Source organism: Malania oleifera, chromosome 4, assembly GCF_029873635.1.
Source record: "Malania oleifera isolate guangnan ecotype guangnan chromosome 4, ASM2987363v1, whole genome shotgun sequence".
Classification (NCBI taxonomy): domain Eukaryota; kingdom Viridiplantae; phylum Streptophyta; class Magnoliopsida; order Santalales; family Ximeniaceae; genus Malania; species Malania oleifera.
The window spans coordinates 102,281,289-102,299,653 of NC_080420.1; the positions used below are offsets into that span (position 1 = coordinate 102,281,289).

At 33.7% G+C, this 18,365-nt stretch overlaps 1 protein-coding gene across 1 annotated transcript; it reads right to left on the reverse strand.

The window, feature by feature from the left end:
* Nucleotides 1-10,255: 10,255 nt before the first annotated feature.
* On the reverse strand, nucleotides 10,256-11,017 carry LOC131153207 (uncharacterized). Its single transcript, XM_058105362.1, has one exon. It carries the CDS (start codon nucleotides 10,849-10,851, stop codon nucleotides 10,471-10,473), a length of 381 nt encoding a protein of 126 aa, XP_057961345.1. The 5' UTR covers nucleotides 10,852-11,017; the 3' UTR covers nucleotides 10,256-10,470.
* Between the last annotated feature and the right edge of the window lie 7,348 nt (nucleotides 11,018-18,365).

Here is an 18,365-nt window from a genome sequence, read left to right on the forward strand (position 1 = left end):
ATTCAGATTCCGTTGCAGGTCCCTCCTCATCAATGCCGATCTCAAGCCCGGTCTCTCCTGTGGCACAACCAGCTTCTCTTGAGACACAGACGGCTCCTCCAGTTCCTACTTCAACCAACCTGCTCAGTTCTCATCCTATGCTCACACGTGCTAAGGCTAGTATTTTTAAGACTTGTCATCCTACAAGTCTTGGTGTCTTGCGTTTTTCTGGACTTCTCTTGGCTCTACTTGCCTTTGTTGAGCCTAGAGGTTTCAAATATGCTGCTGAGAACCCTGCTTGGCTAGCCACAATGGATGAAGAAGTTCACACTCTGCAGAATAATCAAACTTGGATTTTGATCCGTTGACCTGCCAACACCAACATTGTGGGATCCAAATTGGTATTCTGAACCAAATATCTCGTTGATGGTTCCATCGAAAGACTCAAGGCATGTCTTGTTACGAAAGGTTACACCTAGATTTCAGGTCTTGACTATACTAATACTTTCAGCCCTGTTATTAAGGCAACTACCGTTCGTGTCGTCCTTTCAATTGCTGTAACAAATTAGTGGCCCCTTCGCCAACTTGACATCAAAAATGTTTTCCTCAATGGCACTCTCACTGAAAATGTCTATATGGAGCAGCCTCCTGGTTACATTGATCTTCGATTCCCTAATCATGTTTGTCAATTAAAGAAAGCTCTCTATAGCCTCAAGCAAGCTCTTCGGGCTTGGTTTCAGCGTTTCAACTCCTTTCTTCTCCGACTTGGCTTTACTTGCACTCGTGCTGACACATCCCTATTTGTTTTTCATAAAAATTCTACAGTTATATATTTACTTATTTATGTTGATGACATCATTATTACTAGAAACCATAAATCTCTTCTTGACATCTTCACTCATAAACTCCATTTCGAGTTCGCCACCAAATATTTGGGTATTCTCAATTATTTCCTCGGTCTTAAAGCCTTGCCTATTGCTAATGGACTCTTACTCAGTCAGCTCAAGTATGCCCGAAAACTTGACCGGTGCAAACTGCAAGTGCACAGTATCGTAGTTTTATAATATAATGATGTGTAGAGTATCGTCCTCAGGGATTGATGTCTTAATTTTACCAAGTACCGAAATTTTATTAACCTTGATTTTATTTAGAAAAATTAATAATTTTAGACTGCAAAATTTAAACAAGGCTACTTTAAATAAACTATTCAGGAGAATTTAAAACTGGATACCGCGTGTCAAATTGATGATGGTGAAAACTTCTAGGAAACCGATTTCACCTAGTTTCTCACTATGCTTTACTCATTTAGCTAATTTAACTTCGTTTTCTCTGTTTGTTAGCAAATCGCCAATTTTTCCAAAAGCCTCTTTCGATAGTCAATCGGAACCTATTCTTGTTTATTATTTAACATAAGAGTATGCAAATTAATAACGCAAGAACGTAGTAAGACCCTCGATTTTTTATGCTACGTAGGTTCATACAAGTCTTTCGATCTCTATATTTATCTACGCTGAATTATCCAAGATCTATCCTATAATCCCCCCTTTCGGTAGCAAATCACAAGACTAAAATCATTTAATTAATGGCCAGTTAATTAAAAGCATTAGGCACAGAATAACTCAAACAAACATTAATGAAAACTATTTCAGATTAGCATCAAAGAGCAAGCATAGTTCGAAACTGGCTACATCGTTTTCCTAGAATTCAAAAATTTAGTTCATTCCGAAAATAAAATCCAACATAACAGATTTCACCATATTTTCTTCAATTTGGAGCGTACGGGAAAGATCAACACTCGCCGCACCGCCGTCGCGCGTCACGAACACCCCGAACACCGCCGTTGTTCGCTGCCTTCCGATTCTGAAAAGATAGTATTTTTGCGTGCTTCTAACTCTCCTTTGCTGGCTGTGTGTGTATCTCCGCAGCACCACCCAAAAGAAAACCACAAGAAAGCTCCCCAAAAAAATAATTTTTCCCAGAAACTTTATGTGGTTTGGCTTCTCTTCCGTTTTCACCAAGAGAAATCTTTTTTTTTCTTTCTATGGTGCAGCCTCCTTCCCGTTCAGCCCCAGCGCACGTTGCTCTCTCCAAATCTCCTCTTGCACACGGCACTCTCCCCACAAGGAAACCCTCCTTTGACTTTTCCTTTTTCAATCCTTTCCTTTTGCTTTTCTTTCCATTCTTTTTTTTTTCTTTCCATTCTTTTTTCTTTCCACTCTATGTACCCAGCGCACACTGCCCTTATAAGATGACCAGGCTACATGGCTAGGTCACATCTCATTTTTTGATTTTTTTTTTTTTTCAAAGGTACATGAATTACCCTCTTCTTTCAAGCCCACTTTCAACCCTCTTACAGCTCGTAACTCTCAAATCTTAAAACACAAAAGATGTAGATCTTTTTTTTAGATTTTCCCAGAATTTTGAATCATCTCAATCGAAGCTCGTATGAGAAGGTTATGCCAAGATTACGAAGAATTGTCGAAAAAATCCATAAAACGGCGTATGCTAACTTCACGTCTGATTTCTGCCTTGATGCTGCCAGTATTTTGCAAAACACAAAACACAAAAATTGTAGATTATTTTCTTATCTTTCTACGGCATCTTGAATCATTTGAATCAGAGGTTGGATGAGAGAGTTACACATAGATTGCAAAGTACTGTCGGTTTTTTTAGCTTCCAACAATTGCTCTACAAAAAAAAAAAAACCAAAATTTCATACATTACTCAATAAAACCCAAATTTTATAAATAGAACACAATGTTAGAATATTGAGAGTAATTAGGCATTTAAATACAAAATATCATTTGCAATGCATGAATTAAAGCTTCTAATTACGCAATTTAAGCGCGTAATCACCCGAGATATCCTCACTCATGCCCATTTGCTTGACAGAAAATCGGTTCCTACTTCCATGATTGTCTCCTAGAATCTGTCTGTTGATGGTCCTCCATTCTCCAATCCCACTTTATACAGGTCTCTTGTTGATGTTCCTGTAGTCAACATAGTTAACCAGTTTCTACATGCTCCCACTAAAGATCATTTTCAAGTGGTTAAGTGTATTCCACTGTCTCTTGTTTCAGCTGTGAATCTGAGTATCGTGCTCTTGCCCACACTGCTGCCGAACTGCTTTGGCTTATTCATCTTCTCTCTGATCTCTGGATTTCTGTACCCAAACCACCGCTTTTATTATGTTACAACAAGAGTGCAATCTTTTTGAGCTTCAATCTAGTTACCCATAAGCGTGCTACGCATGTTGAATTAGACTATCATTTTTTGCACGAACTTGTTCTTGTTGGAAAAATTCACACTCGGTATGTACCTTCTCATCTTTAGATTACTGACATCTTCACTAAAAGTATTCCTCGGACACTATTTGAATTTTTTTAGTCCAAGCTTCACATCCATTCAAATCCAACACTTAGTTTGCGAGGGTGTTGAGGATCACACAGCTCATCACACAAAGGCTTCCCAAATATAGCACCATTGACCCATAATTTTTTATAATTATATTTATTCTAAGGGTATACCGATGTCATTAAGGATATGTACGATGGAGTAATGACTAGTGTAAGGACTATAGATGGAGAAACTAAAGAATTTCCAATTACCATAGGTGTACATCAAGGATCTACTTTGAGTTCTTATCTTTTTTCTTTAGTGATGGACCAATTGACTAAGAGTATTCAAAAGGAGGTTCCATGGTGTATGTTATTTGCAAATAATATTGTATTAATTGACGAAATTAGGGATGAAGTAGAGGCTGAGTTAGAATTATGGAGAGAAGTTTTGAAATCTAGAGGCTTTAAGATAAGTAGAAATAAAACAGAATATATGAAATGTACTTTTAGTAATGATAGGAGGAATATTGGAGACAAAGTTAAACTTGAAGATGAAGAAATAAATAGCACTTGCAGATTTCGATACCTTGGATCTATTATGCAAGCTGAAAGAGAAATTGAAGATGATGTAATGCATACAGTTAAAGCAGGTTGGGTAAAATGGAGAAGTGTTTCAAGTGTGCTATGTGATCGTAGAATACCCTTAAAATTGAAAGGGAAGTTTTATAGGACAGCTATAAGACCAGTTATGCTATATGGATCGGAATGTTGGGCGACGAAGAAATATAATATTCAAAAAGTAAAACTTGCCAAGATAAGGATACTTAGATGGATGAGTGGTTTAACATTGAAAGATAAATTAAGAAATAAACATATTCGTGGTAAGTTAGGTGTAACTCCTATAGAAGATAAGATAAAGGAGGGACGACTTAGATGGTATAGACACTTGTAACGTAGGCCTTATAGTGCACCTATGAGAAAAAATAATTTAGTTACTGTGGGGGGCAGTAGAAGGGGTAGGCGTAGACCAAAAATAACTTGGGAGGAGATAGTGAGTAAAGATCTAATATCCTTGAATTTATCACAAAAAATGGTCCATGATCGCATAAATTAGCGGAAAAAGATTCATATAACCGACCCCACTTAGTAGGAATAAGGTTTGGTTTTAATTTTATTGTTGTTGTATATTTATTCTAAGAAATTAGCTTTCATTATATTTATAATATTATTTAATTATAATTAATTTCTTATAAATATAAATATAGCAGTCCATACCAATGTTGTAGTGTTTCCCAAGTATTCTCAGCGGGCAAAGCGGTGCGGATCATCGGCGAAGAACACAGTTAAGCCGCATGTTGTTGGGCGTCTGACTTGACTGCGTCAATATTTGTTAAGTTAAAACATGGGCTTGACTGGTCCGCGACAGGCTTCCAAGCTCCGAGTCCTTTGGCGTTGGACCGGCATCTCACGTTGCTTTGGCATTTGGCGTTGGGCGTCTGGCGTCTTTACCAGGGCACCATCTGTCACACTGGAGCTCAGCCTGGTCGTAAATATCTGATGGAAGGAGGATATATCTGACCCAACAGCTCCCTCGTGATAATCAAGAATTGCCCTTCTTATACTCATGTCGATGTAAGACTCAACAATCTGCACCCAATTAAAGGTATGAGATGAAGATAACTGTAGTAACCTGAAAAAAATAAAATAAAATTAATTATTAATTAATTAATTAAAAATTATTAAATTGAATTAATTAAGTTAAGTAATATGATAGTTATATATATGTAAGTAATATAATATATTATATATTAATAGAAGAAGCTTCTGGATAAATTTTTGCTTTGAACTTGAAATCCAGAGACTTCCATTTCACATTTGGATGGCTCTCTCTCTCTCTCTCTCTCTCTCCAGCCGCCACTTCTTTCTCTCTTCTTATTTTCTTGGCAAATACTTGGCCGATCAAAAAACGAAAGATACCACTGGATTCCATTCTCCGCCACTGACATTCCTATTAGAGTGGATTTTTTGTAGGAACATTGTAGGTATCACTCCTGGGGTAAGGTAAACTCACTATTTTTCCTTAATTTCTCTCAAATCTTTAGCCTAACCGATGATCTGAAATCACCACGTGATTCTAGAAGCATTTCTCTACAAGTCTAGCGGAGCGGATTTTTGAATTGGAATTTTCAGGCACCAATCCAACGTTAGGGTAATATTTAGGAAATTGAGCAAATTTGTGATTTTTGATAATTCAATTATTTATTTAAAGTTTATGGATTTAAGAAATGTGAAAAAAAATGGTATTTATTTGGGATGGTATTGATAAACTAAGATTTATGAATTCAAGGTTCGGGTGAGCGCTGCGGGTATAATTTCGAGATCTCTAGTTGCGTAGTTTCTGGAAATCAGGTAAGGGGAATAGATTAAGCCAATAATTTTATGAATTTACCAGTTAAAATGGAAAAATAATATATGTGAGTATATGTTTATTATGCGAATTTTAGAAAAACCAATCATTTGAACTGTGATTTTGGGTTTAGGGTTGTGTTATTAGTTGTTATTTACGAAAATGGAATGATAAAAGTACTGGATTTTTTGGATAATTGTGGAGATAATTAAATGTGTATTTTCAGTAATGTGAATGATGAATGTGGGTTGGCGTATTTTTAGTAAATGTATAAATATGTATATTATTCTAAATCGTGTGACATGAGTAAAAAGAATATATTGCGATGAATTATGATATATATTTATTAGATGTTGGAAATACTGAGATGCGTTGAGAATATTTTTTGTGTGTGATTGTTGTATTAGAATTGAATGTGAATGTTAAATTGCAAGTTATGGTTTGAGAATTCTGGTGGATTATGGTTTTGTGTTATGCACAGTACTGTTGCACGTGATTTCTGAAGAGCTAATGCACCCACACATCTCATGGAGAGTGTGGAGACAGGATGGTCGATTGTGTTGTGTAGGGTAGATTTCCCCCTAGTGTCTGGACCAGTGTAGGAAAACTAATCTGACTTACAGACTGAAGAGGTAGTTTTTTTTTTATTTAACTCTGGTGGGCCGACCAGGGTTAAGTACAGACTTCGGGCCACACAACCCGTCATGGGGGGAAACATGACAGTGTGTTATCCATCTGCTAGTGAATTCTAAATGCATAATTGTTAATTTAACCAGTGAATATAATGAGAACATAATATATGAATGTAGACGGGAATACAGAGAAAGTGAAATGTGAATGTGAAATGTGGAAGTAAGATTTATGTAAAGATTATTGAGAAAGGTCTCGGGGGAAAGCGATACGTAATATCCCGATGACAATTATTGTAAAAAGCAAAGGGGGACGGCGAGGCGTAACACCCCGATTCTTGGGATTTAGCATAAGGGCTTACTGTGAGGGACGGTGATACGTAACGCCTCTCAGCAAGTGCCCAATGTGTATGGCTAGATTGAGGAACAGTGATACGTAACACCTTAATCTCAGCGAATGTGAATTGTAGTATTAAATGTATTATATATAATAGTACTATATGTATTTAGGGCGAGGTAAACTCTCCGCCTGATGGCTTGCTGAAAAAGGCGAGTGCCCTGATAAGTATCAGATGTAGCCATACTGGTTTGTATAACGTATTAGGGTAAAGGGAAGTTGCTTGTATGGGCGGGTAATCTTCCCTATCCTCAAGAACCTTTGCTGATAAATAATTATTTGAATGTGTGTAAATACGAGACAAACTATCCACCCGAGGGTTTACTGAGTAAGGTGAGTGCCCTGATAAGTTTCAGTTGTAGTCATACCCGGTTATATAAGGTATCAGAGTAGAGGGGTGCTACTTGTATGAACGGGTAATCACCTCAATCTTTGAGAAACTCTCGTTAATAAAATACATTGCATGTGTATGAGTAGGAACGGAGAATAATTTCATAATTTTGGATTAATTTGTGAATGATGATTATATTTTGTACACAATTCTCATGATAGCCCCACACTGGTATTAATCTATTCCAAATTATTGAGATGTGTCTCACTCGATATGAATTTCATCTTTTTCAAGACCTCCGCGCGATTGAGCTTAGCGAGCTTGGGGCTGGATTTGTTAGCTTAGCATTTTTGTGAGAGGGTACAGATCTGATGTATTTTTGGTTTTATGTTTTAGTTTTATGAGAATATATATGGATACTAGATGTTGGAAAGTTTTTGGGATGTTTATATAGAACTCTGGTATATTATTGAGAATGTTTATTTATTTTTCTGCTGCGTGATTGATATTATGGTATCAAACATAGGTGATTAGATCACATCACATCCCAGACCCCACTTGGCAGGTTTGGGGAGTGACAATAACCATTTTTATTATAAATTGTAATGTGAATTTCATGCCCTAATTGATATAGAGAGTTGAACTTGATTAGAAAGTCAAAAGTAAAAAACTCACAAAATATACAAATCAAAAGGGTACTTAGGTGATAGTTCTCTAACGCTTAAACTAGCTTTAGGCCGGGTTTCAAAAGATTTAAGAAGCAAAATGATTATCTTTTATCTCACACCTTCAACTAAGTGGACATGGTTGCTCCTATGATTATATAGTCATGAGTACTCATTTGGGGAAATAATCCTTGATCATTTTGCAAAATGTGTTGGGACTTCATTTTTAGCAATATTTGGAAACGGTTCTTAGTGTGCAATAGTTATAATTATTGTAGATGTCTTATTTTAATTGATCTATTTAAGGTATTGTCAACACAGTAGGATTGACGTAGGCTCTTACTCCATCTTTAAGGTCTAGTCCTCCTTTTCAAGCCTGATGATACATGTGGTCAATTTTCTTTGCATAAATAAAGAGAATGTATTATGAATTAATTGAATACTCAATTTACAATTTAAAACATGCAACAAAAACACAATCACTATTATTGTATGAGCCATGCTAATATGAACTAAAGGATTCTAAAATAGTTTTTACAGTCGAGCACCTGAGGAATAGAGACAAACAGAGAGAGAGGCAGCATATTGCTAGATTGAGAGTTAAGCTTTTGAGTGGCCAACATTTGGTTCTGCCTCAAACTAATTGAAGGCGTGCAACGTGCTATATTGGCCACCAACCACTCCAATGGTTTGTCTAATTTGAAAAGAAAATTGGTTAAGTGATTAGATGAGGTTCTAATCTAGGAGGAGATCACGTGGTTTCAAGAGTCCATAGTTAGTTGGATCAAATTATTGGTAAGAAAAATGCAATAATTTATTTACTCTTCCATGATTATCCAAAGAAAAAGGAATAAACTTGAAGGCTTAGACCGAGATGAAGGTGATTGAGTCAGGGTCAAGTGTTGCAAAGGTTGCCTTCGATCTTTGTATTTTCCACACTCTTATCTATTAGAATTCTGAAACCAGTAAGAATTCTTAACTGTAAAGTTATCCTTAAAGGTGAGTCCCTAATGATATTTTTGGACGAATTTAAATTTTTGCTCCAAAATATAAACTCTTCAGAGACAAAATAATTATTCGTCTCCATAGGTTAACATTTTGCATTGATACATCTATTTTCATCCCCCAGTGTGCTTATGTGACGTCCCTGGCTAGAGACTATGTTTTATCCCTAAGAGATTAAATGTTTAGGAATGAAAATTGCATTCATCTCTAGAACCTATTTCAATAGGAACGACAATAAATTCGTTAATGAATAGTTAAAATTCGTCCTTAAAACATTTTGTTTTAAATTTTGGTGGGAGGATTTTTGGCACCATGTCTTTTGTGACGAAATTTTTTAACATTTAAGGACGAAAAATTTGATCATTGCTAGAGTGAAGTTTTAGGGACTATTTAAAATTTTCATCCCCAATAACGAACAGTTTGGGACCAAATTGCATTTGTAACTAAAAATAAATCGTCCCAAACAACTAGATTTGTTGTAGTGAATGGAAAGATTCGTGCACATAATTATGACAATGAAATCTAGGAGGGGATTAAGAAGTCTATCAAACTTTTTGAAAATAATTTTAGCATTAAATCGTGATTGTTTTCACAAATGACATCATTTTTTATTTTATGAAGCTTGTGTGGATCAAATGAGAGTGACTATGAGTTTCTTAAACAAGTTGTATGGGGGTTTAGATTAGAAGGCAGACAATGAGTCTTATGAAATCTAGAGTCTTTTCTATTGCATGCATGCTATTGCTACTAAACATATTAGTCAAGTTGTGACCTATGAGCATTCCTATAATATAACCTACAATTTGGAATGTTATTTAGGATGTTTACATCATATTAAAGAGTCAAAATAGACTTACAAATATATATATATATATATATATATATATATATATATATATATATATATATATATGTTATGGATTGCGTTCAAAGCGAACTTATGGGATGAAAAGTTAAATACTTATTTTGTTGGTTTTTTTTTGGATTTTTTTTTTGGTTTTTTTTTTTTTGTAAAAAGAAGGGCGACATGTCCATTTATTTATTAATAAACTCTCACTTTTGGCGGAGGAATACCATAATTACAAGACAAGCAATGGGAGAAAACAATAGATTTAAAAGCCTCCCAAAAAACAATATCAACATCCAGTCAAAAAAAGACTACAAGTCCAAACAAAACAAAATAAGGACCAATAAAACAAACCTCACCCTGTATTTTGCTTGAATGACTTTTTTTGGTCAAATTTGTGACTTCCTTTATTCTAGCATTTGTCAAATAATTAACTGTATTTGATTCTTAGAATGATTTGTGACTAAGTGGCCAAAAGTCAACAAAAGTTTGAACTTTATGAATTGTGAATGATTCGTGACTAAGTGGCCAAAAGTCAATAAAAAGTTTGAACTTTATGAATTGTGGTTGCATAATCAATATATGGTGAATTAGTCAACATTCAAGATCAAGAAGAATGGAATTGTGGGAGTGTGATATCTATACACATTATTACAATTTTCTTTGTCAAATGGAGAGCTAATTAAAGATTATTTATTACACAATCTATTTCATCTATCTCCTTCCCTAATTTATAATCTGCAATATTTGTCTGCAGTATTTTCTAAAATAAATAAATAAATAAATAGTCAATCCGAAGCCGCTCCCAGCTGGTATGTATGCATACGTATAATTATATTCACATGGCATTTATTAATGTTACTCCCAATGGATCATGAACTGGAGTCTTGTTTCCCACGGTCAGTGCTCCCGTTCGCTGCCGAAGCCACCCCAACCTCCACGACGAACTCCGGAAACGCCGGCGGCGCATGGGCGGCGCCATGGCCGGCAAAGTTTCTCCCATTTAAGGTACAGTGGCCGCTGTTTCGCCCGGGGATGTACGTGCATGGCGACTTACCCGACGGCGGCACGGGGCCGCGCTGCAGCGACTGAAGCATCATTAATCCCTTCTTACTTTCTTCATGACCCTGCACCCATTGCTCGTGATCTCCCTCTAAAACCCTCGCAAAACCCGAACCCAACGAGATGGCGATGATCAAAATGAAGATTAATGCGCTTGTAAAGCCATCCTGTTTGTGATGATGAGAACCCATTTGTCTGATGAAACTAATGATCAAGAAAGCTATGGTTTTGGATATAATTAGTTATGGATCAATCCAAAAAAAAAGCAAGTTTTTTTTTTTTCTTTGTTTGGTGTGAGGAGGAGATGATGAGTGGGTCTAAGTAATTAGGGCCAGCCGAAGATCAGTGTTTGAGATTATGTGGAAGTTTAAGAGAGTGTTGGGGGTTATATATACACATATTTAGGTGCGTTTTGAGGTTTAGATTTGATCGAGGAGAGTGACGTTGACGGCGAAACCGCGGCGTTTGAATTTGAATTGTATTTGTATGGAAGGGAGATATGGTCAAAATCAAAGACTGGGACGTGAGAACCTCTTGTCTTGAACTCTTTAAATTAACTACAGTACAGTCGATGGAGCGTGTATTTTTTTTTTTATGGAGTTGAAGTTGTTGAATACGTGAGGTTGAAGGTGGAAGCAGAACAGGTCTACGTTTTTGCCCCCAAAAAAAAATTGAACAGGTCTACGTTGCGTGGGTTGGGAGTGCCACGTGGGTATCGGCATGCATGTAATGCCGGCCGCGTATGCATAGAACGATCATTTGATCAATTGTTGAAAGACATTTAAAAAAAAAAGAGTCAATATTAGAAGCTCGCACCAAGTACAAGTCATACAGCGACAGGTAATATGATATCCCATCTAAATTTCTTCTATTGGCCCATGTTAAAATTTTTCTTTTAATATAAAATTACAAGCTTTAAACACTATAGTATCCACTTTGACTCGTTGTGCCCGCCAAACACATGCCATTCATTTACTATACAATAATATAAAATAATGTTCCCGAGTCTATATATATGTTCGCAAAATTATTCGGAAGACTTCCTTCCCTGTGTGTGTCTGTGTATCTGTATTTTAGAAGTCAAATATATAATAATTTAGTCTTACATTTATTAATATTAGATATCTACAGAGGAAGGGTTCATTTTCAGTAAGTAGGGATTTTAAGAAACAGACATATAGACACACGAAGGGGGAGGTCTCTTATATAATTTCCCTAGTAAAAAAATTATACAGAGGACTGTCCCTCCACATGTCTAGTAAAAAAATTATACGGAGGACCATCCCTCCACATGTCTATTTTTAAAATTCAAAATATTTTGAAATTGGATTTCTCTTGTATATCCCTGGTATCATTGAAATATAGGATCAATTTGTCACATGTTTAAAACTTAGGAAATAAACACACGAACACGTGGAGGGACAAATCCCCTCTACAATTTTACAAGTATATGGAACATATGGGGAAATTATACAAGGGAGCTCCCCCTTCATATGTTTGTGTGTCTGTTTCCTAAATTTTATATATATATATATATATATATATATTGATATGTATGGATGTATGTATGTATGTATGTATATATATATATTTTGAAAATGGGTCCCCCTCTTTATATGTCAAATATTAATGAATGTAGGACCAAACTGCTACACATTTAACATCTACAATACAGGCACATAGAGGGGGAGATCCTCTGAATAATTTTTCAAATATATGTATGGACTCTGGAGCATTAATTTGTATTATTGTGTAACAAGTTAAAGGTGCAGACTATAGTGGTTAAAATTTGTAACTTTATATTGAAGAAAAATTTTAACAAAAAATTTTAACAACATGGGCTAGTAATGTTACATATGGGTTGTATGTTATTTAGAATTACTAAGGTTTTAGGTCTGAACTTTAAGATGGATGAGAAGGAATATAGATGGGATATTGGACTACCTTTCACTGTATAACTTATATTTAGTGTGAGCTTCGAAAATTGACTAAAAAAAAAAAAGGTACTTATATATTTTAGTAATTGATCTAAGGATTGTTCTTTGCTCATGGTGATCTTTTTTTAGAAACACTAATACTACAATTATCATCCAAACATTTATTCTTGCTCGCTATTTTATATAATTGTACCATATATACAAGTAGTACAATATACAAAATTAACAACGGATAAGTATAGTATCTAGAAGGTCAATGCTACATGTAGTTTGCTTTGGAAAATACTAGGGATCATGGAGCTCAGTGATAGCTAGAGAGAGAAAGAGAGGGTTTTGTGGGCCTATGTCCCTTCTCTCTCTTACTATCATGTGAGCCGCCCATTATAGTATGGTTTTTTTCAAAAACAAGTACGTAATTAGTATAGGTTTAGTTAAATACTGTTGATGTTCTGAGTTAATTAGTAGGAATGCATTATGGTAGTAGATGCAACTTAAACTATGTTCTAATAACTATGTTATTCTCGAGAATAACGTGGATTGATCAATTTATTAATTGATATTTATTATATTATGTACACACTAATGCAAAATCATAATTATGGTCATACCATGAGTAATAAAATGTGAAGACATTTTGATTTAATTTCATTATGATGTGTATTAGAGACATTTTGATGTTGGTCTCGATTGACATTTTTCATTTAGCTTCATTTTGTGAAAAACACTAAGATGTTATGACTTAGTCTCATTATAATGTGTTTTACAGACATTTCGGTATTGGTCTCGTTTGGATTCTATATAAATTAAGGCACTTTGTATTGAGGCACTTTGTTGAGTTTGAACAAGTTTTAATTTATGAAGTTTAAACATCGTGGGTGAATGCTCTGAATGTTTGCAAAATATGCATGCATTTTATCACATTGTTTTGACCATACTCATATATTGTGTATGTTGGTCACAAGATTGTGTGTTTTGATAGTGTGATATTAGTACTACTTATTTTGGGTTTAGTACTGAGAGTTTTAGTAACGGTGTCCACCCTTTTAGTGACGGTTGTCAGGTGTTACTAATGTGGTTTAGCATTAGTGACAGTTGTTTAATTCGTTACTAATATTCAATTGATACGACAATTATAGTTACCAATTCAGAACCGTCATTATTAGGTCATCAATAATAATTAATAGTGATGGTTTCTTATTGTTAGTGACGATTTTCTTACGTCCCTAAAGGTCTAGCTAGTTTTTTGTAGTGTAGAGATACCAACATCATATAAGTCAAAAATTATATATAACCTTGTGACCATACACATAGGTCCAAAATAAAATCATGTGCATCCAATATTGTATAGAGCATTTTGATCTTTTTAAAATAAGTTTTCAAAACAAAATACATCAAACGAAACTCTAGAGTTGAACTAATGACGAATGGAAACAAGACCCTACCTATCCATCCGTAAAATATCTTTTAGATAACGTGGTAGAAGGTATTGTTTTTCGTAAATTACATTGTTTCCCATTTCTCCTTCTTTAACAAGAAAATCAGTCGCACTATTGTCTTCCCTATATTGATGCATCACCATGACATTCACTCCTTTTAACTCCACCACGAGCTCCTCCTAAAATTCTTAAAGATACCACAAAATACATCTACCTTTCTAAAGCCAATCAACTACAATTCGCGAGTCACTTTCAATAATCACATTAAAATAATGCAAACGTTTTCACAAACGAATTCCTTCATTGATTGATTTTAATTCCACACTATTATTCGTACCATTGCCAAAATAACTTGAAAAAGCCACTTTTACCATGTCATGGCAATCCCAAACAATTCCTCCACCTCCTGAATTATTCGGATTGCCCCTACAACTCCCATCACAATTAAATTTTATCCACCCTACTGGAGGTTTAACCACGAAGTAATTTTTTCAGGTCTGTCACAAACTCCTTGATGCTTAATTTGAAACTAATTCAAAATCTTAATGTTCTACTTCTTCAATTTTTTGAAAGAATTAGTCCTCTCAACAATAAAACTAACCCAAAATCAAATACTTCTCCACATTCTCCACATCTGATCTGCACTTTGATAAACTCCTTCCATTCTCGTTTTATATCTTCGATTCCAGAGGCTCCACGTAATCAAACACGGAATCAGCCCGATTAAAATACACAAACATATTCTAAATTGTATTATGCTAAATTTTTATTCTACTCTACTCTTTCAATTCCTGTTCATACACTTGTTATGCCAAATTTCTGGTACATTCTTCAAAATGATCTGAAATGTAAAATAATGATTGGGGTGAGACGACACTTAGTAAGTAAATAAGATTATTATTAGTGTGTGGTCAAAATGAACTTTCATAATATTTTAATTTCGTAAAATAATATTGAATACTATAACTTCAAAATTGTTTTAAAAATAAATGTAAATTTAAAAATTTTTGTATAAAACTTTTACTATTATCTATAACAATAAAATTTTATAATCATATACTATAACTGTTAAACTGAACTTTTTAACTTTCAAAACTATAACTATAATACTTAATCATGTATATATACTTTTCCTTATTAAATCATTATCTAGGTACAAAAATGTCCTCATTCACATAAACATATACTTTTCATTCAATTCGTCAATAGTTCTGTATACGAAATTAAATATGTATATATACGTACTGTAAAAATCACTCTTAGGCTTATTAATTGTAAGTTATGTTTATTCCTATGACTAGGTTGTAATGTCCGAAGACTGGATTTAACTGACTGGTCGGCCAAATTAAATCAACGTACATCATCATTAAGTGAGATTTTTCCTATTAAACCCTGATCCGACCCAGGTGTGCACTTAGGAGAAATCTACTACCATATAAAATCACTCTGCAAACAGTGTGGGTGGACTTTGATCCGTTTAAATTTTAAGCTGCGGTACCGAGTATTCGTAATTTTCTGTATTGTTTGTGCCATAAGAGGTTTTGAAAACATCTTATTGTAGAATTTTTAAAATTACAATAATATCGTGAAAATCTCATTTTTACTCATATTTTCGTGAAATATGTAACTAAAAATCAACTCATGTCATTTTTACTCATATTTTCGTGAAATATGTAACGTAAAAATAAGCTCATGCCACACAATTTTCGTGTCAAAAATATTTTATTGAATAAAAATTTATGCTGTAAAATACCCGAGAGGTTTAGAACATTTCTTGTCTCAAAAATAAAAGCAAGTATATTAAAGATAAAACTGGTATAATTAAACATGCATAAAAATAAATTTATGAGAATTTTATAAAAATAACTAGTATAATCAAAATTTACTTACAAATAAACTTGAGTATAAATTTTAATAAAAATCTAACATAATCAAAATTTACTCACAAATAAATTTGGGTAAAAATCTTAAATAAAAAATCTAACATAATCGAATTTACTTACCTCTTCCTTTACCTTGTGCTACGAACACAACGAATATCTATTAAAAATGAGATAAGAAAGAGTCGGTCAGTAAGAATTTAATTATAACAAAAATTCTTCCTTTACCACTAATTCTTTCACTCACTAGTCCTTCTCTTCTTTTAAAATTTTTTTGTGAAAAATGAAAGTTGAGAGCTTCCTATTTATAGGAAAATTTTGGGAAAGAAAATGGAATTTATAAAAGTGTGGGGACATAGGTGAAATTATAATTTTTTTTAAATTAAAGAATAGACATGAGATGAATTAGGTATGGACTAAGTATGAGATGTGGATGGAGATCATGTGGGAAAAATGGGAGTGCTTGTCGACACTCCCATTTAATTAATTTATATATATATATATATATATTTGAAATTATTATTATTATCATTGTTATTATTTTTAAGATATGTTTTAATATTTTTTTTTTATGAAAAAGAATTAAGTTCGAATTTCGAAAACTCATGTGAGCCCCACATGGTGTGGACCCCACAAAATTTCAAGACCCCAAGTGGGTCCTATGTAATTCCAATAATTCTCACACGATTTTATAAGCCCTATACACCTTTGGACTCATGTGGACCCCATACGGCTTCGGGACTCATATGTGTCCCACATGATCTTGTGGGTTCTGCACAGGATACCTATATTATTATTATTATTATTATTATTATTATTATTATTATTATTATTATTATATATTTCTACAAATCATGTCAGTCAAAATATTATTTTATGTATATATATACTTATTTACGTGTACAAACAGTGTCTACCCTGTTTATCGTATGAAATTCTATTTTGACTAGGTCGACCTCTAGGGAGCGACTGAGCCGCAATGATTTCTGAGTATTCGTTAAGACAAGTTCTTTTTTATGCATCAAAAATAGAATCAATGATCCTACAAAATAGTACTTCTGCATTGATATTAACTTAATGACCATTATTATTATTATTATTATTATTATTATTATTATTATTATTATGCTTTAATCGTATATATATTTTTGGGTCATCACATTCTCCCATCCTTATAAAACTTTCGTTCTCGAAATTTGCTAATTTAAAATAAGTGTTGTATAATTGGTTGCGCTATTCTTTTACACTAATGAATTTTGGAAGAAAAAAAGATGCTGACATTTGCAAAATTCGTTCAAGTGACAACTCAACAGATTTATTCATAAAAGCATTGTCAACTTCAATTTTTCAAGAAGTAGGTACATAACATTAGAAGACAACAACTTAAGGACATTTTTTAATTGATTGTATTTTTAGGAAAAGTATGAATATTATACTCCTTTTCCTTCGTTAAGGTTTTGTCCCATAGGATTTTCCTTAGCAAAGGTTTTAACGAGACATATTCATAGTGTATAGTCATTCAAGGGGAAGTGTTGTAAAACATGTATATTTATGTGGATGACTATTTAAATAATAGGTTACAATCTTTGGTATACCCACATAATGGTTCATTATGTGGTTAACCTTTAGGATGCCAATATATTTGTCTATATAAGGACATGCTTTACAACAAAATGAGATAATAAGATGATTAACAACATCAACTTCCTGAAAAACTAGACAGTTGAATTTCTATAGCTCCAAATTTTTTTTTTTTTTTTTTGTATTCCTCTTTTTATTTACAACATTCGGTAAATTTCATTTGAACTTCTCGCGTACACATACCATCACACACCTTGTGTTTACCTATTTGAACAAGAGGCCAACTGGGTGTCTAAGTTGTGGAATCAAATCCTATCCTAAATGGTCCATTTGAGTTTCAGCTAGGTTAAATGTCATCAAAACGAAGTAGCCCAAATATGATTAAGAAGAAACATGTGCACAGCGCTAGCGTCAAATTTCTGGACACCCAAGAAACTATAGCTATAGCAGAAACCATCAAAAGAGAAAAATCACAAAGAAATGAATCATGACTCATGAGTCAACTAGGGACATCTTTTTTCGATACAATATTAGTTAATTTTATTCAACAATGGTGTTTAATTGAATAAGAAGTGGTATCATATAATATATTATATGATATCATATTTAATAATTTACATAAAAAAATCTGTTTTCAATCATTTAGAACTTGGGTTTATTATAATTATGTTATTTTAAAAAAATTAAAACTTGGAATATGAATTCCATTTATGCTAAGATGAATACTTTTAAAGTTACAGTAGATGTTAATTTAAAGTTTATAAATTTATTTGATTTCTCATGATGCTCAAATTTTTACGTTTGTATATTTAAATTTGGACGTCAATAATATACGAGAAAGAATATTAAGTGGTTCTAGCTTTAAAGTTTA